Source organism: Suillus clintonianus (genome assembly GCF_016758775.1).
Source record: "Suillus clintonianus strain FC179 chromosome Unknown DEU56scaffold_182, whole genome shotgun sequence".
NCBI lineage: Eukaryota > Fungi > Basidiomycota > Agaricomycetes > Boletales > Suillaceae > Suillus > Suillus clintonianus.
Genome location: NW_024539406.1, coordinates 1 through 25,440, shown reverse-complemented (window position 1 = coordinate 25,440; position 25,440 = coordinate 1). Strand labels below are relative to the sequence as shown.

The 25,440-nt window shown below is 48.1% G+C and overlaps 9 protein-coding genes across 9 annotated transcripts; 3 read left to right on the top strand and 6 right to left on the bottom strand.

The window, feature by feature from the left end:
- Nucleotides 1-1,055: 1,055 nt before the first annotated feature.
- Nucleotides 1,056-1,676, top strand: DEU56DRAFT_919796 (uncharacterized protein; the record flags this gene model as incomplete). Its single annotated transcript, XM_041358334.1, has 2 exons — nucleotides 1,056-1,286; nucleotides 1,347-1,676. The coding sequence occupies 2 exons, from the start codon at nucleotides 1,056-1,058 to the stop codon at nucleotides 1,674-1,676; spliced, it is 561 nt and encodes a 186-aa protein (XP_041201204.1).
- Nucleotides 1,677-2,246: 570 nt separating this feature from the next.
- Nucleotides 2,247-3,708, bottom strand: DEU56DRAFT_934973 (uncharacterized protein; the record flags this gene model as incomplete). The annotated part of the gene is made up of 6 exons (XM_041358780.1): nucleotides 3,632-3,708; nucleotides 3,415-3,602; nucleotides 3,288-3,367; nucleotides 3,043-3,231; nucleotides 2,550-2,983; nucleotides 2,247-2,490 (listed from the first exon to the last, which is right to left on the bottom strand). Exons 1-6 carry the CDS (start codon nucleotides 3,691-3,693, stop codon nucleotides 2,247-2,249), a joined length of 1,197 nt encoding a protein of 398 aa, XP_041201203.1. The 5' UTR covers nucleotides 3,694-3,708.
- A 2,458-nt stretch (nucleotides 3,709-6,166) lies between these two features.
- On the bottom strand, nucleotides 6,167-6,388 carry DEU56DRAFT_688188 (uncharacterized protein; the record flags this gene model as incomplete). The annotated part of the gene is made up of 1 exon (XM_041347053.1): nucleotides 6,167-6,388. A coding segment is annotated over one exon (222 nt), but the record flags the coding sequence as incomplete, so codon positions are not given.
- Nucleotides 6,389-6,498: 110 nt separating this feature from the next.
- On the bottom strand, nucleotides 6,499-8,501 carry DEU56DRAFT_842570 (multidrug resistance-associated protein member 3). The gene is made up of 10 exons (XM_041355045.1): nucleotides 8,350-8,501; nucleotides 7,531-7,605; nucleotides 7,400-7,472; nucleotides 7,293-7,345; nucleotides 7,217-7,241; nucleotides 7,000-7,160; nucleotides 6,959-6,978; nucleotides 6,864-6,899; nucleotides 6,707-6,770; nucleotides 6,499-6,651 (listed from the first exon to the last, which is right to left on the bottom strand). The coding sequence occupies exons 1-10, from the start codon at nucleotides 8,413-8,415 to the stop codon at nucleotides 6,595-6,597; spliced, it is 630 nt and encodes a 209-aa protein (XP_041201201.1). The 5' UTR covers nucleotides 8,416-8,501; the 3' UTR covers nucleotides 6,499-6,594.
- DEU56DRAFT_919794 (uncharacterized protein) lies at nucleotides 8,449-9,490 on the bottom strand (the record flags this gene model as incomplete). Its single annotated transcript, XM_041358333.1, has 8 exons — nucleotides 8,449-8,495; nucleotides 8,546-8,629; nucleotides 8,680-8,745; nucleotides 8,795-8,861; nucleotides 8,931-9,026; nucleotides 9,081-9,174; nucleotides 9,237-9,381; nucleotides 9,433-9,490. The coding sequence occupies 8 exons, from the start codon at nucleotides 9,488-9,490 to the stop codon at nucleotides 8,449-8,451; spliced, it is 657 nt and encodes a 218-aa protein (XP_041201200.1).
- A 2,730-nt stretch (nucleotides 9,491-12,220) lies between these two features.
- Nucleotides 12,221-14,321, top strand: DEU56DRAFT_762009 (uncharacterized protein; the record flags this gene model as incomplete). Its single annotated transcript, XM_041350616.1, has 10 exons — nucleotides 12,221-12,245; nucleotides 12,296-12,334; nucleotides 12,384-12,557; nucleotides 12,598-12,684; nucleotides 12,794-12,951; nucleotides 13,009-13,509; nucleotides 13,540-13,713; nucleotides 13,764-13,958; nucleotides 14,010-14,179; nucleotides 14,228-14,321. 10 exons carry the CDS (start codon nucleotides 12,221-12,223, stop codon nucleotides 14,319-14,321), a joined length of 1,617 nt encoding a protein of 538 aa, XP_041201199.1.
- Nucleotides 14,322-17,872: 3,551 nt separating this feature from the next.
- DEU56DRAFT_709166 (uncharacterized protein) lies at nucleotides 17,873-18,601 on the top strand (the record flags this gene model as incomplete). Its single annotated transcript, XM_041347466.1, has 2 exons — nucleotides 17,873-18,082; nucleotides 18,206-18,601. Coding segments are annotated over 2 exons (606 nt in total), but the record flags the coding sequence as incomplete, so codon positions are not given.
- A 141-nt stretch (nucleotides 18,602-18,742) lies between these two features.
- DEU56DRAFT_200379 (aspartic peptidase domain-containing protein) lies at nucleotides 18,743-19,240 on the bottom strand (the record flags this gene model as incomplete). The annotated part of the gene is made up of 2 exons (XM_041345039.1): nucleotides 18,952-19,240; nucleotides 18,743-18,893 (listed from the first exon to the last, which is right to left on the bottom strand). Coding segments are annotated over exons 1-2 (413 nt in total), but the record flags the coding sequence as incomplete, so codon positions are not given.
- Nucleotides 19,241-25,102: 5,862 nt separating this feature from the next.
- Nucleotides 25,103-25,420, bottom strand: DEU56DRAFT_919790 (uncharacterized protein; the record flags this gene model as incomplete). Its single annotated transcript, XM_041358332.1, has 1 exon — nucleotides 25,103-25,420. The coding sequence occupies one exon, from the start codon at nucleotides 25,418-25,420 to the stop codon at nucleotides 25,103-25,105; it is 318 nt and encodes a 105-aa protein (XP_041201196.1).
- Nucleotides 25,421-25,440: the final 20 nt, after the last annotated feature.

Genomic DNA, 25,440 nt, shown 5'->3' with positions numbered 1-25,440 from the left:
GATGGTGAAACCAAAGCTTGCTGCTGTGGGTGGGATAGCGTGCGGTTGAACCCAGGGTATCATAAGCCATTTAGTTGGCCGATTTTATTTCTCCGTAAACATCAGTATTACGTAGTAAATGTTATAATGCGTGAGTCTGAAATAGGTGACTCGGTAGTAAGTTAAACTCTGCCTCTATCGATATCCAGATCGTCGAGTCTAAAGATCCGGATTTGAATTTTGAGATTTGAAGGATGCTTGCAACTACGTAAGCTTAAAATTTTGTTGAGTGCCACTCACCTCAGAATGACTTCTTTGTTGCTTGCCATCGAGTGATGGAACATCCGATAACATGTCGGGAAGCGCCGATGTTACTGCACCAGCAGAAACCATAAAGGCACAGTTAACCACCAAGAAAAGCAATGGTATGACTCAGAGAACCCAATCATGGGCAAAAGGCGGACAGGCGGAGTCACTACTCTGTGTCTGGAGATATTATTCGTGTGTCACGGACGTGTCGAGGCCCTATACGTAGTATAACATTTGTGTAGGAACTTTCCGAGAAATAACTTCTCGCCCTCTGATCTGATTATGCTGAGCCGCTTCTATTAAAAAAAATTGTTAAGTCTTGTAACCTACTCTACAACACAGCATAATGTCCTCGGCCTCATGCTCAGATTGACTTCTATGATGCTGGTGCCGACTGCGACGGCAGAAACCACTTCAAGCCTTACAAGGGCCATGATTGGACGTTCAACTCTGACGTTCGGAGAATCGGACTAGCCTTTAGTACTTCGCTAAAATGTCATTATCATCACCGTTGCATCTTGCTTTCATTCTGAGTTGAGGGCCTGCAGTAACTCTGTCCGATGATTTCTAGATCCCTTCTGAATCCTTCACTGTCAAAATTATAGTTTCCGAAGTACCCGGCACCAAAGTATCCGTCTACTTACGTGTAAGTACAATCAGGCCATTACACAGACCTCAGCTTTGCCCGAGAGGTAGGGCTTTTATACGCAATCAATTGTGTGCTATCCAGCTCATTTAGTATCACTTCCCCATTAATTACCTCCCATATGTCCTCATTTACCTTGACCTTTGAAAACAATGAGGGAGCGAATCTAGCTCTGCAAGTTCCATTGGCAGATAAAGAACATTTGCAGACGTTGGTACAACAGCATGCAGGAAACCTTCCCTACACCATATGGGTGACACACCCGCCGTCCGAGGTGGCAGTGCAATTGGATGCCGCTTTGGATCCTCTCCCTTGGGAGGAATGGCAAAGCCGTATATCAGAAAAGTCTATGGTGAGCCTTTGGTTTTGAATATGTACTAACTAAACCGTGCTAACCCAAATTGTGGTAAAGGTCTGTATCACCCACCAGGGAGTTCTTCCCAAACATGATGCCCTCAAACCTGCGGTGCCACCCACTTTCTACATACCGTCAACAGCAGCCCCTCCTTCCCCTGTGCCCACTGCTCCTGCGCCGACTACGCCTGCGCCTGCGCCCACTGCGCCTGTGCCCACTACTCCTGCGCCCACTACTCCCGCGCCCCCTACTCCTGCGCCCCCTACGCCTGCACCCCCTATGAGCGGGATCTGCCATTTTCTCGACTGTTGCTCCCGTGACAACCCAGCTTCAATTTATGCAGCCTTGGAGTTTTTGTTTACAGCTCTCTTTTCATGGCAAGTTTAATGCAGTGTTTGAAGTGCCAATGGAACTTCGAGGGGGGATAATGCATTAAACAGTGTAGTTAGAAGATAGACGTTGTGCATTAATGAATGTAATTACAAGTTTAAATGATGCATTAGGCCACGGTTTTCAAGACTCACAATGCATTAATTCATGGTAGCCACCCCATCAGACCCTCTCTCACACAGTAAACTCTCCATGCTAGTTACGCTGCCTCTGGCACAATACATGAATAACAAAATTCTATAAATACTCGAGTATTGAGTGAAAGAGCGGCACCTTCTTTTTCACAGAGCACATAGCATGGTTGAATGCCCGGGCCGCCTTCATACATCGTCCATGACACTACCATCCTCCAAATTCTCAAACATCTTCTCATAGAAAGCGTCGACATTGTGTTTTGCAACAGCGTCATCGGCCGCCCACAGTGTGCCCATGACGCTCTTGAACCCAGAAAATTAGAGTCCAACTGCGAGGTGGATGGCTTTGTCGGGTGTCTTCTCATCACCGATGGCGGTATGGCAAGTCGATAAGAATGTGAACTCGGCGTGCGGAGTGTCGTTCTCCATGATGTCAAAGTAGCGTGAGGGGTTTGTCTCTCATGGCGAAACGTGAGTTGTAAGGCAGCTCGCGGTCCTGCTTTCCATGACAAGCGAGGTGCATCCATGTGTTGCGTTGCAAAGCTTCGAGTGCACCTGCTCGCGTGGCGTCGTCGCCAGGGAGAGTGATGGGGTTGGCCGTCGAGGGGACGAGCTTACAGACAAGCTCAAGCTCGCTGTTAATATTCAAGAGCGCCTTGCCTTGCCTTGCCTGGCACCTGGTTGACTTTGTCCGATCGCTGCGAAGGACTGAGAGACACATGTCTTCATCATCTACCTGGCTCTGATCAGAGCAGAAAGTGTCGGCGTGTAAGAACAGATGTAGATGTCCTCCAGATATAGTTCCTGCCCACGCCCATCTGGGTTCGTTCGAAAGGGGTGGGCTGCGTGGAGAGGAATAGATGTGAAAGCTGCATTTAGACACAGCCACATTCGAGAACGGTACTGTAATTTGAGATCACCCTGGAGTACGTTGACGATGGGTAGCATGATCTCGCCCCATACTATGCACAAAAATACTATTAGATCTGTCCTCGACTCCTTTGGGCCCATCATAGATGCTTGCTGTATCGCCCTAGTGAAGTCATTCTTGGGCTTCTCCAGGTCCGCAAGAGTGATGTGCGGGAAGCGAACGTGATGGGGCCCTCCTGATGTCGGGACAACGATGACACTGCAAAATTTCTTACTGGAAATGAGGATGATGACTGCCCCCTGGAGTGCTGCCACTTGCAAGTCTGTGTATGACGGCGGGAGTAGGAATCGCGAGAAACCTTCAAGATTGCGGATTTCATGGTAAGAGCCGCTGCGTGGTCAGGATCGCCGACCGGACACTGGTCCATGACCACCTGAAAATGCTCTACAGCATCGTTCAGGTGAGAGACCGTCTTGCTTGCCATGTATGTGGCAAATCGTGCGTGGCCCGCATCCATGTCTCGAGCAATCTCGTAGTCTACGATGGACTACATTAGGCGTTCTGTAAGCAAAAGCCAATAGCACAGAAGCTGACATCACTCACTTTGATTGTCGTCGCAAGCACAACAATAGCCTTTAGCGTGAGGGAAGGGTGGACACCACGAATGCATGGGAAGGATAGTTCTATGAGATGTTAGCAGATGTGCATGAATATGAAGCAAACCACTCACTGAAAGGCACATCTCCATGATCGAGCAGCTCATCCCACGATGTTTGGAGTTTTCCGATAACTTTCCCATTGCCTAGTATTCGACCGACCTCATAGGACGATCCTGATCTCCACTGATAATGCAGGTGATGGATGTAATGATCTGTAAACCGAAGATCAATTCTCGAATGGGACGAAAGCCTCCATAGACTTTACATGGTCACAGCATCGCCACACACTACATGTTCGTCCAGTGATAAGACTCTGATGAGTGATTTCCAACATCTCGTTGAGTCGACATTGATGGATATGTAGATGCATGAGCCTGGAGGGAACTTTAAGATTTTTTCTGCCGATAACTGTAGATAGAGCGTGTGGAATCAGGATCACGAAACAAACACGAAGATGATATGGAGTGACTTTCAAGTCTTATATATCGGCCTTCTAAGCCATGACAGTGCGATGAAGAAAAAAGACGGGGATTGAGGATGAGCTGGATGTTGGGCGAAACGAGTGGTAGGAGAAGACGGTGGTAGGAGAAGACGGTGGTATGGGTATGGGGACCGTGGATGAAGTTCAGGTGAGAGGGAGAAGTGGGCGAGGCCTTGGTGTATCATATTCCATGGTATGATTGCAGCAATCGCTAAAGCCAAAAGATGACCGACTAGCGTAAGCGGAGAAGCCTGGGGCAAATAAGTGGTTGGTCAGTCAGTACTAGTCAGTACTAGTCAGTCATCAACGAAAGTGGCATGCCAAGGTTGTAAGGGACATGGGAGTCTCGGAGCGTCCTGCGAACCTCAAGGTGCTTCTCTCATCGTAGGTTGGCATTTATCACTGATACGTATCACTCATTTAACATACATGGAAAATCCAATGTATATCATAGTGGAAACAATACAGACCGCTGAAAACGATGCAGACAGAAAAGCCGATGCATTCTATACAAGTCTGATTGAGGACAGCTGGTCGAGATGAAAGGAGCACAGCCACCCTTTAGTTTGTAGTTCAATCTGGTCCAAAACTCGTTGTTCGAATAGGGCTGCCGAAGTCCGGTTTCGTCAGGTACGGGTTGGGAGTTAACGGTGACAAGCCTAAAGAACGGGACATTAGCTATCAATTTCAAAATGTCATGAGTACTTGGTGAACTTCCTATCTGCCCGACAAGTGCAAGTCTCATCTTGAGGAGCAACGGGGTGTGCAGTCCCAGGTCAGATTATTATGTAAGCGCAATGTGTTGATTTACTGGCATGCTCACCTCTTTTTTCCTTGGTCACGGTGTTGAGAATACATGAGCAAGCTGACGAGATTCAGCCACACCGATCGGATTAAGTAATCGTCTGAGTTCTACGTAGTATTAATAGCTCGACGGTGATATCTGAATTGATGGGACTCATTGCACCACCCGTTCCTGACTGATCACACGCAAAATCAGAATCCAGACTTATTTTATTAAAACATTGCGCACTATCTATACGATCTACGTATATCGCATCTTAACACACGGTGGTCACTGCCAGTTTCCCGGTGCCAAAGGGGGGATTCTTGTTGTCACTTGACTAGTGGGCGCAGACTTTCCTTGGTTCAAATGGCTGGGAAGCGGGTGATACGGACCCATCTTTCTTTTTTTTAGCACTTTCAAATCAGACGTGGCATCAACACACTATTTTCATTTGCCATCTTATGGGCTCAGGAGTTTCACTGCGGGTTTGCTTCATGCTTGGATCCCTCACAGATCCTCTTGGATTCTCTTGGATCCTTGCATGCATGCTGCCCAGTGTGTTAGCCTCTCAATTTTTACTCAGGGCTTCGACAGGTGATTTAATGGTCAATAAAGACTCGTGCTCTACTGACTTCATCTCTTTAGTCGCTCTGCAACATTCGTCAGGAAACGAATCATCTCCTCCTTCAGGTCGCCACCAGATTGCGATATCCGGGCATCAGCACCACCAGTTGACCAAAATATCGTACTTTTAAGTCCTTCGATTCGCCAACTCGCGAGAAGCGTCGTCCATGCAGTACGGCATGAGAACAGTCCAAGTTCAGTCGATGTCCAGGCTGAGATCGAGGGCAATGATTCAGTCGGGTTGGGGGACTCTGTCAGAGATGCATCCGCCACTCTTGTTGATGGACGCAGTCTGAGTCGAGGCAATCACATGGTGGTCCTGACTGGGTCCACGGGTAATCTTGGTTCATACCTGCTTGCAAGCCATCACTGCAAATGCAGAACCTGAGACCCCTGTTGAACTCGCCGTTACCGCACACGACTCCATTGCAGCTGACTCGGAACCGGTCACCGTCCCTGATCCTGAGCCCGCCGTTGCCATTGAGATGGATCTCGTAGCAGTAGCAGAACCGGAACCTGCCACTGTCGAACTAGAAGCGCCTACAGCAGTCGATCCAGAGCCTACAGAACCCGAAGTCGAATCTAAGGTGGTGGAGACTGTCCAGATCGATGTCGAGCCACCCAGCTCCAATGCGTCATTCGTTGAGAACAAGGACATTAGGGTGTACCATGAGAAGCACGTCAGAGATGGGACGTGGACTTCCTTACCTGTGCCCGGCTCAGTGCCAATGCGAACAGTGGATGCACGGAGGACAGAGCCAATGTAGTTGGGCTGCTGGTTCCCTCCTTGGTGTGCCAGGACATCCGGTGCCTGTTTGCGATGATGGTCGCGCAGAGAGTGGAACCATTGTTGCCACCTAAACCAATCATCATAAGTCCGTCGCGCGTCCATGTCAGATGGTAGTACAATTCGAAACTGATAGATGACATACCCAGTCTTGCCAACCTTGCGGGTTGTTTGGAACTCATAAGGCTTGACAGTAGGCAAAATAGTGAACTGGCCATCTGAGACCACGACATCAGCACCACGGTTGAGGTACTTGGCGGTGATATGATTGTCGGTGTGAACGGTATTTTCAGATTGGACGGTGATGTTGTTGGGACGACAAACGTCGGTCGGATGAACTGGAACGATTGACTCCAGAGACACTTCAAAGACAGACTTCAAAGACAGAGACACATCAAAGACACTTCAAAGACTTCAGATCTTCAGACCCTCTCGATAACATCGCTGCCAGAGGTGTGTTTCGAGGTGGTGTTGGAATCAACAAGACAATACTGATGAAGCGCATCCCATAAATCTGCGTCACTGTGTTGGGAGAATGGATCCAGGTTGGACCGGATGGTCCCTGTGGTCATTCAGCGCTTCAAACAAGAGCATGTAAATGACCGACACCGACCGCTAAAGAGAAGAGGCTATCGAGTTCGTACATCAGCCCTGGTTTAGTTGACCAAAGAAAACTTTACAGACACCTTGTGGGATGATGGAAATCCTGGAGCGGAGGTCTTTGAGACCAATTGTAGATATATCGACACTAGAAAGGGTGAAACCCGATCTTCATCATGAGCGACGACCAATGCACCCATCGACAGTGATGGAACCACCAGACAACTTGACGATTCAAAACAACGCAAGCATCAACAAAGATTTTCCCGCACCAGTCCTGTCCGACGGGATGCCACGTCAGTACACATATACAGGTCAAATGAATCACTGGCTGACCTTCCAACAACACCTATTTTCTCTCCTCCTTCGACTTAGACCGAGATGCCCATCAATACGTTGGGAAGGACAGGTCTATATGCCATCTTGACATCTTTAAATTCGATGGCGCCATGCTCGGGCCATTGCGCCAGGGGCTTATGAGCTTCTATCTCATGTGGTGCCTCCTGGGGGATCGTTTTGCCATTGAGGTACTCCGCCACTGCAAGAGAGCAAGATGTAAGGGAGAGTGGAGGTCTGATGGAATTTGCGACTCACATCGTTCCACTGCGTTCATGTTATTCTAAGTAAACGACATTGAATAGCCAGTAATGTAAGAAATGGAAAAGGCTACCTCGACGTCAGCCGTTTGTCGGGTCACCATGCCACACATGAGTGACAGCATAACTTTGATATGAAGACGTTAACATCGTAGACTGTTGTAGAAATTGGAAATCCCACTGGTATACATTAGTACCGGCCCTATCTGGGCAGCATTGATCCCGGAGACGTCGGTCACTGCGAGAAGAGCGACCTATCGACGTAGTAGCATTGGGCGGGCCCGAGATATTTCTGATTAAGTAGTCACTCACAAATAACACCAATACGCCTCCCATGAAGTCCAGCCTTACCGTAAGCCATCTGGGGGAGTGATGAGTCGACTCCTGCTATGATATATGTATAACAGTACTCACATTTCATCAGTAAAAAACCAAAATCGTGGGAGTTTCAGTGACAGCTATATAGCACTATATAGGTACAGTAGCGCTATGTAGCTGTCACTAGGGCTACAGGAGGCTCCAGGAGTAACCTGGAGTGATGGTAGCAAATATTTGTTCTGTAGCATGCAGGAGTGCTGTAGTAGGCTGTAGTTCACCGTGCTACAGGTAGCTACAGGAGCTACTGGCTTTCAAGATCTTCATACCACTGCATACAGCTTCACCAGCAGTAATATTCACTAAGACAAACATATTTAATACATGAAACAATGTAGCAAGCTTTAGAATAACAATATTACTGCATAGTAGCTGTTGTGTTGTGAGCAGATGTTCAACGAAATTTCTTCCAAGTCCACGGTGGCTTGTTAAATACTATTATATATGATATATTCTAACAGCCCGATAGCCTAATGGTATGTGCGTCGTCGCATAAATGTTGGGTGAGAAAGTTAATGGTCAGTTCGAGAGTTCGAATCCCCTTGATTGATTATTTATTTTCATGCACACACCTTTTGCAGTAGTTGCCTGTAGTGGTGCTCCTACGAACTACAGTAGCACCTGGTAGCACTACATAGTACGACATAGTTGCCTCACTTGCTACATACTGGGCAGGTGGCAACCGGGCTACACGGACTACCCTGACTATATAGCACTACATAGTGAGCCGGCATTTTCCTGATGTTGGTTTGTGACTACGAGGTATAGAGCTCTATCCTCCAGATCGACATAGTGTCTTTTGGCGTCAATGAACCGCTTCATCTTTCTGTAGCTTCGGATGGTAGGAAGTCCTGTCTATGTCTCGGAAAAGTGGGCATACAGAAGTGAATGAAGCATTGCTTCTGATGGCCGATATCAGTGGCTTGCTAAGTCAAAAAACACAACAACGAACCTATGCGCTTGACCTCACAGGAACTGGCTTGATAGAAGGTAGCAAAATAGCTGTAACAAATGCCGATGAAGAAGACAGCAATAACTGGGCAAGTTGAGCAACATTCTCGCAAATAATGGTGTCCATATACTGACCAAAGTACGGTTCAAGGATGACAACAATGACGATAGAGCCCATGATATTGGACAGCGAAAGGACAACTGGATCCCCATGGTTAGTATCCATGAGCGAAGTGTGCGACTATTTTACCCATCCTCACTGCGTCTGGGCCATGGATAAGTAAGATTTCACCACACGGCAACAGAAGACTCGCGTCCTAGTTGATTATCGACACCTGAGCGAAATGTTTCAGCAAAGCATTACATATCACAAATTAGTAGGATACCAACTGTCGATGTCTTTGCCCAAAACACTCGGGATTCGAGCCATAGGCTACTATGACGATGTCAGGGTCGAAGTGCAGAGCACGAGCGATGTTGACCTGGGCGGAAGATATACATCGAGTCTTTGAGGCAAAGACGCGCCGCAAACTCACTCTCTGCTTCTGGCCGCCGCTGAGATTGATGCCCCTTTCTCCGATCTGTACTAGAACATAAGTAGCATAATGAAGTTGAATTCGTCCGCCATACCTCAGTTAAATCCCCATCTGGATCAATATACTGAAATCACGTCTACAATAAAGGAAACATACCCGTTTGCCTCCGTGCCTATAGTATCATCACGAATGTAGTCATAACCATCGTTTAACGCCCGCTGTACTATCTTTGATGATTCCTCCACAAAGTCAAGGAATTCAGGTGCACTGAGTATATGCGAATGTTCCTCTTCGGTAAGCTCTATATTTTGCTACTCAGTTGTGGAGCATCAGAAGAAAGGATACCACGTACCGCGAATCTCCTGCTCGATGTCCTTCTCGAGTTGTACACTCTCCTCCTCAAGCTCCATATCCTGTGCAATATGCTCCGCCTCCAACTCACGCTCGCGCAATATCTATTGTCGAATATCCTCTTCAGATACATGGGGAGTCTCTGTCTCAACAGCGGTCGTTTGGACTTCTTTATTGTAGATAACGCGTTCCTATGAGGGAGGTTTCAGATGAGAGCAGAGTGGAGAAGATGAGATTGGGACTGCTTATGCGTTGTGGTAGCTCGAATAGTTCTTGCTCCACATCTATAAGGTTTGGTATGAACCGGGAAAGGAGAAGAGACAAGGGCTCAGGTCATGTTGTACGTGTATATAATTATACAAAGCGCTGAGAAAGATGGCCCACGCCAACGTTGAAGAGGAAATGCAAGTCTCAGAGCGTTCTGTGATGCTTGCTGGCCATTTAGCACACTAAGGCAAAATGTTGAATTAAGTGTATTTCGTCAGTTAATTAAAACCATACAAACCGCTGAAAACGGCGCACAGAAAAATCCGAACAATGCTATACGAGACCGAAAGAGCTGATAGGCTACGGGGGAGGATCGAGAGCATTCTGGAAACACCAGCGATTTGTGAGAGCATGACGGGTCGGATTCAGATCCAATATGAGACATAGCATAGTTAAATGCAGGTCAGAATGAGCAAATAGCCGCACAAAACGACAATCAAATCTTTACGATACCTATTACCTGGGGCAGCAGTATCAACGTCTGTCATTGAATGATTCGGAGCCGGCATCTTTTAGTGAGCAGCGGCTAGACCAACAAATGTGTCGCCCACTGGCAGTCCGTTTATTGATTCGTCTACTTTGCCACAGATGGCACGATAAATCTATTCAGGTGAGCGAAGCCGGTGAACTTGGAAACACCGTATACTTACTTCAGAGACGCCATCTTCGGAAAATTGGTTATGGCAAGGGGGACCGTTTTACCCCTTGCCATGGCGAAGCTGCCCTCGGCCCTTTCCAGGGCTTAGTCAGCACGTAGACTAGGTTCCTGCATGTTCGTAGCTTAGCATCATCATCACACTAGCTAGCTGGTTTCCTTGCTCTTGGCTGAGGCCGCTGGCCCTGCTCCATCGGTACGCGAGGTGAGCACATTATGCTACTCACTTTTTTGCTGTCATCACTAAGGTTGGGATATACATTTTCCACTCAGGCTCGAGTTTGTACCCATCATCTCGCGGACTTCCCTCGTTGTTACAGTGGGTTTGCCCTTGTCATTACGATGTGGTTCAAATGACCACCAGCAGGGTGTCGTTTTCCTCGACGGAGGCCGATACCACAGAGTATCGTGGCCTGTCTTGCCTTTTTTCTTGTTCAAGTTTGAAGTATGTTCACGATTCTTCCGTGTCGATAGTCTGCTACTCAATTCTCTGCCTTGCTTGTCCCCTGTCGATCTACAGATACTCCAGCTGTGTGTGCGTAGTCCCGCTCAATGCAATGACTTTGACCCCTCGAACCTCATTATCTCAAACCACGATGCTTTCAGTGGATCTCTGGGAAAGGTGATCAAACGCGAGCGTTCAGTGATTTCTATCTACCAATGGCGGTAATCGAGAAGTTGGCATAAGAGGTTAATCTTAGATGTAGCAGTTGCTGGAACACCGACCGTTTCAGTCCACTATACGAGATATGTCCATACCTCTTATGCCACGCTAACCAGTCTTTTTCCGGATTTTCTTGTACAGAATGTACACGAGTCTTCGGATATAATTGAGCTCGTGTATCTAACTTATACAATCTGTTAATCAATTTTCCTTTGACTTAATAGTCCATCCCCCTCTAACATGAAGAGTGACTGAACTATCTTTCATTTGTGCGCCTCCTCCTGATTCTGAGTCTCCTCCATCTCTATCAAGTTTACTAATTGATATGAGATTATTAGAAGCACGCGGGACATGTAGGACGTTGTAGGAACAAGTTCCTGGTTAGGCTTACTTTACCCCTATTTACCTTGCTTGTGTTGGCACTTGGATAGCTTACATAATCATGTTGGTCTTTACCTTTACCCTCACCTGGAGTGACTTTGAATGCAGTTTTCCTTACTCTCTCTCCCTCTCTGAGCTCTGAGCCTGGTCCAGAAACCCTGGGTCTTACACTGTCAACACTCTGACATAGCAGCTAGGCAGACAGACCCAACACATCAGATTCACTTCAATCTGAATTGTTGTACCCACAACGTTCCAGAACTTCGATCTGATCAACTGATTGCCTATTTTACTAACGAGTTCTATAGTACCACGCCCGAGTAGGGATTCATTCCCGATGCCATTCACTCGGTGTCCATTTAGTGGCACATAATCGGTCAACGCCGATCAAATCTTTGTTAAGTGGGATGATGCTCCCGAGTCGGCATACCAATCATACCAGGAAAGTCGCTCAAATTCATCCTCGCCTACATTTACAATCTCTTCAGTCATATAAGCGACGTCTTCAGCAAGTCCTGTGGGATACCTGGGGACGATGATACCTGGGGACGATGATGCTGATGGATCAGTGTCCCGAAAGTCAGGGACAGCCTACAGCACCGCCAATACAGTGCCGGCGAAAATACAGTTTAGCGCCCTTCACCTGCTACATAATTGCCCTGTTACATTGTGTTAGTAAAATTTCCAGTCCCATTCCCTTCCGTTTGACTGTCACTCACACTCGTTTTAAAAAAAATCCGCACGGGTCCCTATCCCTCAACGCTCCTTTATTCTTTCGAGTCCTACATATTCTGAGTCTCAAAAACAAAGAAATAATAATAAATGACTTTACCTCGGCAAGATCAAGGTAAGTGAGTATAAGCAACTCGGCAAGTGACTGACTGTGAGGCTTGACAGAAGTGTGTGGTGCCAAGAAAAAAGCTATCGAAAACGCAGGTGAGCGACCAAAAACACCATCAATGAATCAAACTGACCTGAGATTCAGTTTGGAAGCAAGACAAACCAAGACGCAAGAATGCAACAGCGACATCAGGTCAAGACCGTCCTGCCCCAAAAAAGAGAACTGACACGTCACCGGCGCCTACTCCAAGTCGGAACTCCAGCTCCACTGGCAAGTCAAACAAGACTCCTGTGGCATCAAAAAAGCCATCAACACTGAGTCCGTTGATACACTTAAAACTGGTTTATGGTACTTACAGTACTGGCAGAGCGTCAGCGCGACATGAGCGACTCGGATGATGGTATCTTGCAGGAAGCTCCACTGATGGTTGATAAGCAACTTGAAGGTCAGCCTACGCCATGACAAAAAAGGAAGTCCGAGTCTCACATGATCATCGTGTGCAGTGCAGCCTTATCGACAACCAGCAAAACTCTGCCGAACTTACGCTATGCAAGATGTGGCATGGCCTGAAGATGAAGATGAGCAGAGTGCTGACTCTGATGCCAGGGACAAACCAAGTCGGGACAGCTTACTAACCGATTCAGATGATAACGAGAGCAGTGCCACTGACGGCGAGGATGAAGATTCGGCTGCGATGAGGCTTTTCGATGAGGTCAGCTTTGCTATATCATATGCTTGTGAACTCACTGTAACGTTTGAAACTTTGAAGGTCGCGTCGGTCGTCACCAACAAGCAGGTAGCATCGAAATCACGTGGCACTTCAAAAGCCGAGTTCAAGGCCCGAGATCACAAACAAGCGGCAGAGACTCCTACCTGGGCCAATATGGACGCCGAAGATGCAGTTTCGGAGTCCATTGAAGATCGCTCGACTGGTGGCGACTCGTCAGAATTTCAATCTGACAACGAAGGCACTGCACCGACTCGGAAACTTACCTCTGACGCGAAGACTCGGAGTATCGCCTCACTCGTTCAAACAGAAAGCGGAAAGGTGAAATTACTTGATCAGAACTTAGAGACTCGCAGATTTCTTCAGTCCGCAATCATGGAAGTCAAGTGCCACCTTTTTTTCGCCAATGGCTATCCTGAACTGGTCGACAAGAACCAAGTTGTGCTGGAAGCATTGATAGTAGTCGCTGAAAAATGTGGTGTGCATCCGATCAAAGAACGTCTTCAATCGGACGAACGGTATGCGTCACAACTTGGTAGCTTGGTGAGTTCAATTTGCACCCTTTCTTATCAGTCTCTAACCATATGCGAGGTGGATGCTCGTGTTCCAATATTGCGTCGTGAGCTGAAGGAAGACGCATGTGCGCATGCCGATGGTTACTTTCGCCTTGGACACACCGACACTGGGAAAGCTGCAGCGAGAAGGCTATTGGAAAAGCTTGCATATATATACGCCCTGAAGTTTGATGTGAGATCTCTCCCCTTGCCTGTACTACTGACATTGTTGAAATTATACAGATCAATAACGAGGCTTCGCCCATTGGAAAGAAGCCCTACCAGGGTGAACTCTTAATTTTCTTAATATATCAGCAGCTCTTTCATAGCTCGAGGTCTGTTGCCATCAAGTTCGTGGAACGCTTCGTCGAAATCGCCAACAACAAAGGCCAGCGCCCCGAAGTTCCTATCCCTTTGCTGGCATTGGTTGCAACTGCGGTAATGTGCTTGTCGTCATTGTATGGATGTGCCGTTTAACTTGTTGCAAAGGTGTACGCAGCACTTCTGTGGAAGTCGCAAGGTTCACCATCAAAATTCAACTTTACAGGAAATTTATTCAGCGAGACCTACAACTACCATGTCAGGTTCCTGGAAAAACTAAAGAAGGACGCACCTGCGAAATTCCACTGTATGATGGCCAACATCTATGAGGCTGCACAGTGAGTTCCACTTAGGTAGTATTCCCTCGATGCTCACTCTGCTTGCAGGAAGTTGCGATACAGCGGCACCGCTGCCAGTGGCCATGGTGCTGAGCTTGAAGCATTCGAGTTACTTGACCTCGACAATATGGAAGAAGACTGAATCATCCCCCGCTCGTTTCATGGTGTACAATATGGAATTGTGAAGCTGGTACATAGTCTCCCGGTTGGTCATAGCGCGCGCTGTTATTTAAATTAGCCTACTGCCCATATACCCATTTTTAATCAAATTTAATTTTGTTCTTGTATCTTATTCTGTCTGATTCGGTTGGAATCCTCATCTAAGATCAATCAATCAATTCTAACGGTCCCCCATCTATAAAGTAAGGCGCGATGGGTGGGAGCCGTCCTCGCCAGCTCGCGTGGTTTTCGCCTATTTTGGCAGTTTCGCTAAAGGCCACATGGGAACGCGTAGGTACGCTTAGTACGCTTAGCTCGCTTAAACCTCTTTTTGGAAACTCACGTGGTTTTCTCGCGTGGTTTTTTCAAGCGCCAACTCAGTTCTTCGTTCATACATGGGCAGCACCCCTGTGTTGCACAATTTATGTAGCTGTGTGTATATATATACATGATAATTATTAAAAATTCAAATGTGAAGGTAGTAATGGAGAATCAAAATTTCTGGGGTCAGAAGGAACACTGATTGCCAGTGGCCAAACATGGAAGTTGGTTTAATAGACAGAAAATATTTATTGAAATTGAAACAAATGAGAGTGAGAGGAGATGAGAATGGGAGGGAGGACAGGAGAACTGGAGATTGGGAGAATGGAAGAACAAGGGAACTGGAGAGCGAGAGATCGGGAGAACAAGAGATCAGGAGAGCGAGAGAACATGAAAACAGGAGAACAGGAGACTGAGAGAATGGGAGAATGGGAGAGCAAGAGAATGGGAGAACAAGAGAATGGGAGAGTTAGAGAGTGAGAGCTCGGGAGAACGGGAGAGCAAGAGATTGGGAGAACTGTAGAGTGAGAGATCAGGAAAACTGGAGAATGGGAAAACTGGAGAACGGGAGAACAGGAGAATGGGAGAATGGGAGAACTGGAAAACAGGAGAATGGGAGAGTGAGAGAATAGGAGAACAGGAGAATGAGAGAATGGGGAGACGGGAGACAGGAGATGGGAGATGGGAGACAGGAGACAGGAGACAGGAGACAGGAGACAGGAGACAGGAGACAGGAGACAGGAGACAGGAGACAGGAGACAGGAGACAGGAGACAGGAGACAGGAGACAGGAGACAGGAGACAGGAGACAGGAGACAGGAGACAGGAGACAGGAGACAGGAGACAGGAGACAGGAGTATGAGAGAATGAGAGAATGGGGGGAACAGGAGAATGGGGGGAACAGGAGAATGGGGGGATGGGGAAATATGAGACGGAGATGGGAGAATAGAAGAACAGGAGAATCAATAAAATACGAGATGGGAGGGACAGGAGGACAGGAGAACAAGAGAACAGGAGAACAGGAGAACGGGGGGACAAGGAAATACGAGATGGGAGGAACAGGAGGACGGGGGCAGCAAAATGTGAGACAGGAGAACAACAGCACAAAATCTGAGACTGGCCCCTCAGCCAGCAGGATTTGTGCAATGTATGATAATTTTTATTTATTATACAAGCATACAAAAAACATAATTTATTTTAAAATCTGCTATGATTATTAAGGAGTTGAGGAGACAGGAGATGGGAGAGCAAGAGATTCGGGAGATTGAGAGAGCAAGAGATCAGGAGAATGACAGAATGACAGAACAGGAGGACGGGGAAATATCAGCCAGGAGACAGGAGAACGAGAGAACAGGAGAATGGGTGAGAGAACTGGAGAACTGGAGAATGGGAGAACAGGGGGACGGGGAAATATGAGACAGGAGAATAGAGGAACAGGTGAATCAATTAATTATAAAACAGCACAAAAATATGTGACTGGGGGGACGGGAGAATATGAGATGGAGAGAACTAATAAATTTTACTATAGTACAAAATGTGAGACTGATTCCTCTGCCAGCAGGATTTGTGCAATGTATGCTAATTTTTATTAATTATAAAAGTATACAAAAATTCAAATTCAAATTATGATCTCAAAAATACAATATAATTCAAAACTTGCTATGATTATTAAGAAGACAAGGTGCCGCAGGCACCTTGAGCAGAGCGCGAAGTGCTCTGCTGCCTTCCTGTGCTGAAGGCACAACGGGTGTGGACTAGTCTATAAAGTATGGCGCAATGTGTGGGAGCGGTCCTCGCCAGCTCGCGTGGATTTCGTGTATTTCGCTAATGCCACATGTTTTGCGCTTAGCTCGCTAAACCTCTTTTTAGAAATCTCGCGTGGTTTTCTTGCGTGAGAGAGAGAAAAAAAACCTTCTGGTTTGAGAACGTGAGAAAGGACCTTCCAAATTGAGAATTTCGAGAGGCAAAATTTGACGAAGTTCAACTTACAACCAAAACACGATATAGTGGACAGTGATCCGCACGCCTACTGCGCTCCGGGCACAACACGGACAAACAACACAGCTTTCCTACCATAGGGGAGTTGGTACGAGAAAAGCAAAATCATTACAACACTTTCATTACACAATTCATTACACAATTTGGCTGCTGCAACACAAGCAAATTGATTAGCTTTCTCGAGTGAAATTGCCCTCCCCTGCAGCCAAGTGTAACACACCTTTTTGTGGGTTTCATTATAAAAAATGATAGAAATGGGCAAAAATATGACTTGATTTATGTGTTCAGGCAACTCATTGCACTTGCTAAACAACAATTCGAATAATGAACATGGATCAAGATCTACCCGTCCTGTGAGTCACCAACTGTATATTGCTGCATGCAAGGCACACAATGCTAATCTCTGCATGTCACTTTGTGCCATTTAGAAATCAAGATCATATCACACCAGAGCGCGATCGTCACTCCCAACATGAACGCGACAGACTCAATCGGCTTCAAATGACGTCTCCCAGCAGACGTAATCACCGCCATGCTGCTCATGATAATCAGGACAGGCCCCCGCTTCCTGCACCACAGCCAAATTTTGTGCCGGCTAATACCTTTTGCATGGCAACCTCCCCCAGATTTCCCCCATCAACCTCTGCCAGTTGAGCAGTATCCCGGCTTGCCACGAAATGCGATTGCACGTGTGCAGCATGCTCATCTTCCGCCTCGAGTTGATTATAATGCGCGCTTGAACGAGCAAACAAATGCGGCTCATAACAACAGACACAATCAGCGTAATTTGTGTCGACAACAGGAGAGAGATGAGACAAGACAGCAGGCACAGGCAGAGCTTATGGCAGCTGGGATGCAGCCCCCCCAGCAACCTCACATCCCCAATGAACCTATTATTCCTCCACCACTCGAAGCAATCATTCCACCTCAACAACAACAACATCGATTTGCAGAGCCTGCTGATCAGGATGTTCAACCTGCCCCTCACATGTATGGCCCATTTCATTATGAGGGTCAAGTTGGTCCTCACAACTTCGAAAACCCGCTACGTTACTTTGCTCCAAACCCTGCACCACCTGTATTCGCACCACAGCCAGATCATCAACAATTCAACATAGAATTTCAGCATCATTTCCAGGCAGCGGAAAATGAGCAGATTAGAAATGACTTGCTTCAGAGGCATGCACAGGAGGCATTTTTTCGACAGCAGATTTGACAGCAATTACAGCAGGATGAAGCTGAGCGGAATGATAGAGAGGCTCAAAATGCTCTCCAACTGCAACAGCAGGAAGCCCAACAGGAAGCCCAGCGGATACATCAACGGGATGAGGAAGCCCTTCACCAGCAAGAGCATCAAATAGCCCACGAGGAGGATGTTCAGAGAGCAGGTCAACAGGCAGAAGAAGACCAACATCGTCATGAGCGGGTAGTTCATGAGCAAGAGGAGCGTCTAGAAGAGGCACTGCAAGAATACAATGATCCGGAATCTCAAGAGCAGCATGCTCAGGACGAGGAAAGAAGAAGGAACAGACGGCGAGAACGTCGCCAGCAACGCAATGCAGAGGATCAAAATATCAACCAGGTGTTCGCTCAACGCATTCCTATCCCTGACGGAGGCCGACCATACACAGAGCCTGATGAACCTCATTCTCTTGGTTCTCTTGATGCAGAGTGTCCCAACTGCCACGCATTGCACTTTCCAGCTGAAAGACTAACCGCCTCCCCCCCGACACGCCCACACTTTGGTATGTGCTGCTTGCAGGGCCAAGTCAGCCTTCCAACCTTTCCAGCATGGCCACCTGAGCTGCAGCAGGCATACACAGACCGAGCATTTGTTGATAATATTCGCAAGTACAACAGTGCTCTTACATTCACGTTGGTGGGTGTGGATCTTGAGCATCGAGCTCTCCAAACCTCTGGCCCAAATGCTTTTCGCATCCACGGATCACTTCACCACCTGATGGGCAGTCTCATTCCTGAAGCAGGTGTTCGGCCTTCATATGCGCAGCTCTATATTTATGACCCAGAGGAAGCCACCAACATTCGTGCCATGCGGCCTGAAAATGAAGGTCTGAACCGTCATGCATACACACCCATTTCTGAAGATGCAGCGATCCCAGCTAAGCAGTCACTTGAAAGAATGTCTGGCCCAAGATAGAACGTCTGCGGAGAGACCGGGAAGGCATGTCCGCCAAATATGAATGTAGGAACGGTGGAATTGATGGCATTGCATGGAACTGTGCAGATACAGACGTTTGATGAAATCGATGACGAAGAGATGGGTAACATGCTTACTTGTCCAGTATGTGTCCTCGCCTTCCGTGTGGGCTGTGGCTCCGGGTATGTTCGCGTAGTAAGCTTGTGCGATTGCATAAGACGTGATGACGAGAGTGGTCCCGGTGTCGATGATCGCAGGAGCGGCGTGCGACTCGATGACATCCTGTCCCAACCTCGAAATGCCATCCATCACGACCTGCCAGTAACCTTTCTGCGTCACAGGAATATACGTGAGCGTGTCAGAGCGGTATAGGCTCGTATTTGTTCCTCCGATGAGCATTTCGCTATCTCCTGGAGTAGTAGACTGTAAGGCTGACTTATAGTTCGAAGGGAATTGGGTCGAGAATAGGCGGGACGCGAGACGTGTTGTTTTCGATACGAAAACAGAGGTAACGAGGAAAAGTCTGTAAGGCTGCTGCTTAGAGGATCGTTTCGTGCTTTGAGCGGGGAATCAGAGTCTTGGATTCTGCCATAGTACGAGGGTACAGGTGCAGTATATAAGTGTTTGCGAACTGAACGATTGAACCGAGACTTGAGTAGGTAGCATGTGGAACTTGAAAATAAGTCGGCGAGACAAGGGGATGGAGGAATGTGAGCATGGTAGAGTGACGGAATAGATTAAAAGGAATGTAACCACGTGGCTCGGACACGAAGAGTTATGTTCTTCGCGTCGGTGAGTCACGTGGTCGGTGTTGAACACGTTGTTATGAGACACGGTCGGTGTGTAAAGGATATGTTATCCTTACATCACCTCCCAAGTTCGAATATCGACCGTCCGCGGTCGATCTTCCAACAAATAAACTAAAATATACTGCAGATAGGTAGAAGAAGTAGATTAGAAGGAAAAAAATGACTGATAACGCATCTGATGCTATTCGTCGATGAGTCCTTCGAGAGCTTGAGGGTTGATGAATTGAGTGACTTCGAGTGAGGTGGGCGAGCGAGGGTGATAAGGAATGATGCGAAAAGCTGCAAACTTCAGCTTGGAAAGGGATCCGTCAATTTCTGAGAGACGGTATGATCCTCCGAGAGAGCGCGAAACTACAATCATGGGCCCAAAATATCGAGGCTTGCACTTGGCGTTAGAAGCAGCCTCGATCTTCTTGTTGAGCACCAATACGAGATCTCCTGGTTTAAAGGCGTAATTGAGGATGGTGTTTGCGAAGCGGCGTTCAAAGTCGCGGATTGACGCGAAGCCGCTCTTGAGGAGGCGTTCATGGGCTATAGCGAGGTCGGCGTCGCGTTTGGCCAGCTGGCAGGCACGGAGCGCAAGTAAATCCGAGGTAGAGATGAGGGAGGATATGTCTGGGAGCATGAATGTTGCATGGACGAAGTCAAGTGGGAGGAGAGGTTCTACACCATGCGCTAGATAGAATGGTGAAAAACCCGTGGACTTGCGAGTGGTAACGTGATCGGCCCAAAAGACGTGGTGCGCGAGCGTTGGCCATTTGGTGATGTCGCCATTACATGCTTTGACGAGGGAGTCGCGAATAGTGCGATGCGATCGCTCGACGATCCCGTTTGCCTTCGAGTTGTACGCAGATATGCGTATGTGCCAGATACCGTACTTGGACGCCAACCAATCTAAGGCTGCGATGAAGGGCGTGCCGTTGTCGGTGACGATTTCCTCGACTCCTCCCCATCTACACAGGATCTCTTCAAAAAAAAATGCACCTAAGGTGCGTCCAGTCTCTTTTCGAAGCATCCTAAACTCTGGCCAGTTAGATAGCGAGCAGCGCGCTTGTACAATGTAGGTGTAACCATGCGCCGTTGGCATGTACATAGAATCTGCGAACGTTTTGCGACAGAGAGGAGCGGGGATCGAGATGGTGGGTGGGAGGACGACTTTCTCGACGGAGCGAAGTTGACATTGATGGCACGTCTTCAGGTACCATGTGAGGTCTTTGTCGAGCGAAGGCCACCAAAAACGATCTGCAATTGTGCGTCTCGTGGGGTAAAATCCACGATGCCCGAGTTCGTCGTGAGTTTGGGTGAGGATGCGAGCACGATCTGCGCTAAAAAGGACCAGTTGGTGGCGTCCGCTTGACTCCTTTCGCCACAGCTGGTGCCCGCGAATGAAAAATTGATGGGCGCGTTTTGTGAGACGAGGGCGATCTTTGACGGGGGTGTCGTTAGGGAATGAGAGATTGGCAAGGAAGGAGCGGATGAATAGAAGCTCGTGATCGAGGCGTTCTGAAGTTTCTGTGGAAGGGATGACGACATCGGGCGTGTCAGTTTGGCGTGTGGTGAGAACGAGTGCGCTGTTGGAGACGAGTGAGTTGTTATCGATGGTGCTTGCTACCCAGATTCCTGCGTCTAAAATTTCTTCTATCCACTCATCAGCTTCTTCTGCGGTGTCTTCTTCGTCGTCATGCGGGGTTTTGCGTCGACGGGAGAGTCCATCGGGGCCAGCGTGCTTGGCTCCAGGTACATGGCGAAGTGTGAAGTTGAAGAGTAAGATTCCCGCTATCCAGCGGTTAACGGCGGCGTTCGGCTGGATATCCGGATTATTCAGCATTCCTTTTATGTACTTAGCGTCTACTTCCACTACAAGGTCTTTTACCCCTATAATCCAGACCTTCATGGCCTTTAGCGCCCTAAATAAACCGTAAAGTTCGATTTTTGACTGCGAGTATCGTCCTTCGCGATCGTTCCAAGTAATGGAACCGAAACGAGCCGGTCGCCGTCGTTTTTCGTCGTCAAGTTGCTGCAAGATCCAACCGCAGGCTATGTGTGATGAGTCGACAGCGAGTATCACCTCGTTGGTAGAGTGATAATCGAGGGGTCGAATAGCGGGAGATTGGATGATGGCGTGTTTCAACGTGTCCATAGCGTACTGCGTGTCTTGAGTCCATTGGAATTCGATATTGGCGTGTGTGAGGATGGTAAGGGGACGCGCGATTAGTGCAAAATCTTGAATCCAGTTGCGAACGGTGCCGATGGTTCACAGGAATCCACGAACCTCGGTTCATGTGGTGCAGGGGGGCCAGTTTTGGACTTTGGCGACTTTGGAGTGGTCGGGTACGCGACCCTCATATGTGCATAGCTGACCTACCACCAGGACTTCGGGGACACATAGGAACAACTTCGTGGCGGAAACGGTTGCGCCAGCGTGCTTGAGTCGGTGGAGAACGCGGTTGGCATCTGCGCAGTGTTCCCATACGAATCTGCGGATGCCCGTGTTCTCGGGGATGCATTCATACGAGCCATTGGGCAGCTCGTATCGGGTGGTTGGGCCGAGGACGTTGACGTCGTCCTGGAAGTTGGGGGCGACCTCCATTTCGGCCTGCAGGATGAAGGCGACATCGTTCTGGAAGACGGCGGGTGAGTCGGTCCATCCTTGAGGGAGGACAGTGAGTCGATAGGTGCCAAGGGGAGTCTGGAAGGTGGTGATGTCGCAGGATTCCTCGGCGAGCGCACAATGGTCGAAGCCGACGAAAAGATCCATCATGGAGTAGATGGCGCGCCCAGCGCACTGCTCTGCAAAGAGCTCGACGTAAGGCATCGTGGCGGCGTCCTTCACGGTGCACATACTGCAGTCACTTTACCCTTGATAGAAACAGACAGCCGAGGTTGAAATATCCCTGTTCTACACAGGCCAGCGGATGTGGGCCGATGAATGTATTGTTCTGTTAAATACAGGTGGGCCGACACCAAGTATTTATCTGATACAATCAATGGGCCCATGGTGTGTGGTATAGTAGATAAGTGTAGACATTCTATTGACTTTGGTAGATAGTGTATGGTAGGTATTGTATGAAATATGTACCTGATATGAACGGGTCGGCCGGTCGGGAGTGTGTATCTGATACCAACGGGTCGGCCGGTCAAAGAGTGTAGTATGTAGTGTAGTAGATAAGTGTAGACTTTTCTATTAACCTTGACAGGTAGTGTAAACAGTATGTACCTGATTTGAACGGGTGGGCCGAATGGGCAGTTGTGCCGATATGTACAGATGGGCCGAGGTGGTATAGATCATGCCCCGGACCCCCTCGGTAAAAAGATGCTTGGTAACATAGCCCCTCGGTCAAAAGATGCTCGGTGACATACCCCCTCGGTAAAAAGATGCTCGGTGGTATATCAAGAATATGTCGGTCAGTCAACATGTTGAGATTGAGTACATATCATCCGCAACATACTTGCAAAGTCAAATCACAGTGAAATCGGTCGGTCGGTCAGATCACAGTCGGTCAAGACAATCGGTCAACATACAATCGGTAAAAATACACTCGGTGACAAAATACATTTGGTCTTGCAAAGTGAAATCACCAGTCGGTGAAATCGGTCGGTCGGTCAGATCACAGTCGGTCAAGACAATCGGTGTACCAAACATTCTTTCTCTGGCCTCACAATTGATGTTTTACTTACTTTATGTTGGTACTCTTACTGCTGACATAATCCAATGAAGTTTTGACCTAGTACCAGTATCAGTCTGAAAGTCCCCTGTCCTTTTGTCTTGTTTCCTTGTCTGTTTCTCTCTCCTTGAGCACTGAGCCTAGAGCAGAGACCCTTTAGGGTCGAACTAGCCTAGGCCAGCAAGACCCAACATATTCTCTACAGCCTGTGGAGAAGTTGTCTGCACAACTGGAGCCCACCGCGAGGGTTTCTTGTTTTCTGGGCTCTGGTGCTCACCAATAACCTCCTAAAACCTATCACAGTCATTCCTTGATCAGTTTCTCCCAATTCCCCCCTGTTTTCAGCATCTCCTCCTCCTACCACCGCACTGATAGGCCATTTTCCCACGCGCTTTTCGACCGGATCTCTCGCAAATCCAGGGTCATATTCCCCTCATTCAGGCCGTCATTTTGAGTCCTGGGTCATCCCATTTGGAGCAGTAGTTGTGGAGATACCGGGTTTTCGTGTTTTTGAGAGGTTGAGGGGCAGATAGCTTATCTTGGGAGATCTAAGGCCTTTCCATTTTATCGGTTTGGGCAGTCCATTACTCCTCAGTGGCCCTTTCCATCGCCCTATTGATCCCCTTGATCCGACTAGCCATTCCCTCTCTGCTGTCTACCCCATCCTCATACCCCCTCATCGCCCCTATACGCGTTTTCCCTACTTCACCAGCCCAATTCTCACCGGAACCCCATGGACCCTAGACCCGTTTTGAAGCCCTCGTCAGCGCCGACCTATCCACCGCATCCATTTCCCGATCCGTCCGCCCCTTCACTTGCAATCCGCATTTTCGTGCTTTTCCCCCCTTTTTCCCCATTTTCCTCATAACTCGCCCATCTCTTGTCAGATCCCAGTGACCCAGGACCCGTTTTGAAGCTCTCATTCGCATCTATACATCCACCTTTCCCCCAGTTGGTATGCCTCTTCCAGTGAGTTGAAGGGTAGGACTGGGGATAGTCATGATTTATAGTTACCATGGGACTCACCCAGGACTTTTTAGTTTGTTTTTCTACCTCTCATTGCAGCTTTACATCCACCCTTCCCCCCAGTTGGTATCTTCTTGGAGCTTGGTATGACTGGGGACAGTCATGATTTATAGTTACCATGGGATGTACCAAACATTCTTTCTCTGGCCTCACAATTGATGTTTTACTTACTTTATGTTGGTACTCTTACTGCTGACATAATCCAATGAAGTTTTGACCTAGTACCAGTATCAGTCTGAAAGTCCCCTGTCCTTTTGTCTTGTTTCCTTGTCTGTTTCTCTCTCCTTGAGCACTGAGCCTAGAGCAGAGACCCTTTAGGGTCGAACTAGCCTAGGCCAGCAAGACCCAACATATTCTCTACAGCCTGTGGAGAAGTTGTCTGCACATCGGTCAACATACAATCGGTAAAAATACACTCGGTGACAAAATACATTCGGTCTTGCAAAGTGAAATCACCAGTCGGTGAAATCGGTCGGTCGGTCAGATCACAGTCGGTGAAGACAATCGGTCAACATACAATCGGTAAAAATACACTCGGTGACAAAATACATTCGGTCTTGCAAAGTGAAATCACCAGTCGGTGAAATCGGTCGGTCGGTCAGATCACAGTCGGTCAAAAGACAATCGGTAAAAATACAATCGGTCATGCAGAGAAATACTGACACTTAGCGCACAAAGGTAACACTAGCCGTAACCATTTCATTCCAAAGTGATATATACAGGCGTTATTTTCGCCGACCGACACATTCTATAGTACAAGTAGGTATTGTATGTAGATTGGTACATAATTAGGGCAGGGAGCGCGCAGCAGAAACAGGTGAAGAAGATGAAACATCTGCACCAGCTTGACCAGGAACAGATGAAGAACCGGCAATGGTTGACTCCATTTCAGCCTGTCCAGATGTGAAGGTGCCGCCCTGCATGTCAGGACGACCGACCATGGCAGACGCCGATGACTGGCCGGTAGGAGGAACCGAAGGGCCGAACACACTGGGGAGGTACCTCCTCCCCAATTGGCTGGCGGTGGAACCACCGATGTGGCTCATCCTCGGCGGTGGGAATACGTGGTTCATGGCGACCCGCTCCTGCCGAACTTGCTCAACCATGCCGGACAGTCCTCGCACAG

Coding starts and splice junctions, on each gene's coding strand:
- DEU56DRAFT_842570 (XM_041355045.1), bottom strand. CDS start 8,415: ATGAAGCGGTTCATTGACGCCAAAAGACACTATGTCGATCTGGAGGAT. Junction 7,346..7,399: donor GCCGGTACTAATGTATACCA/GTGGGATTTCCA, acceptor TTCATATCAAAG/TTATGCTGTCACTCATGTGT. Junction 6,652..6,706: donor TTTCCATCATCCCACAAGGT/GTCTGTAAAGTT, acceptor CGAACTCGATAG/CCTCTTCTCTTTAGCGGTCG.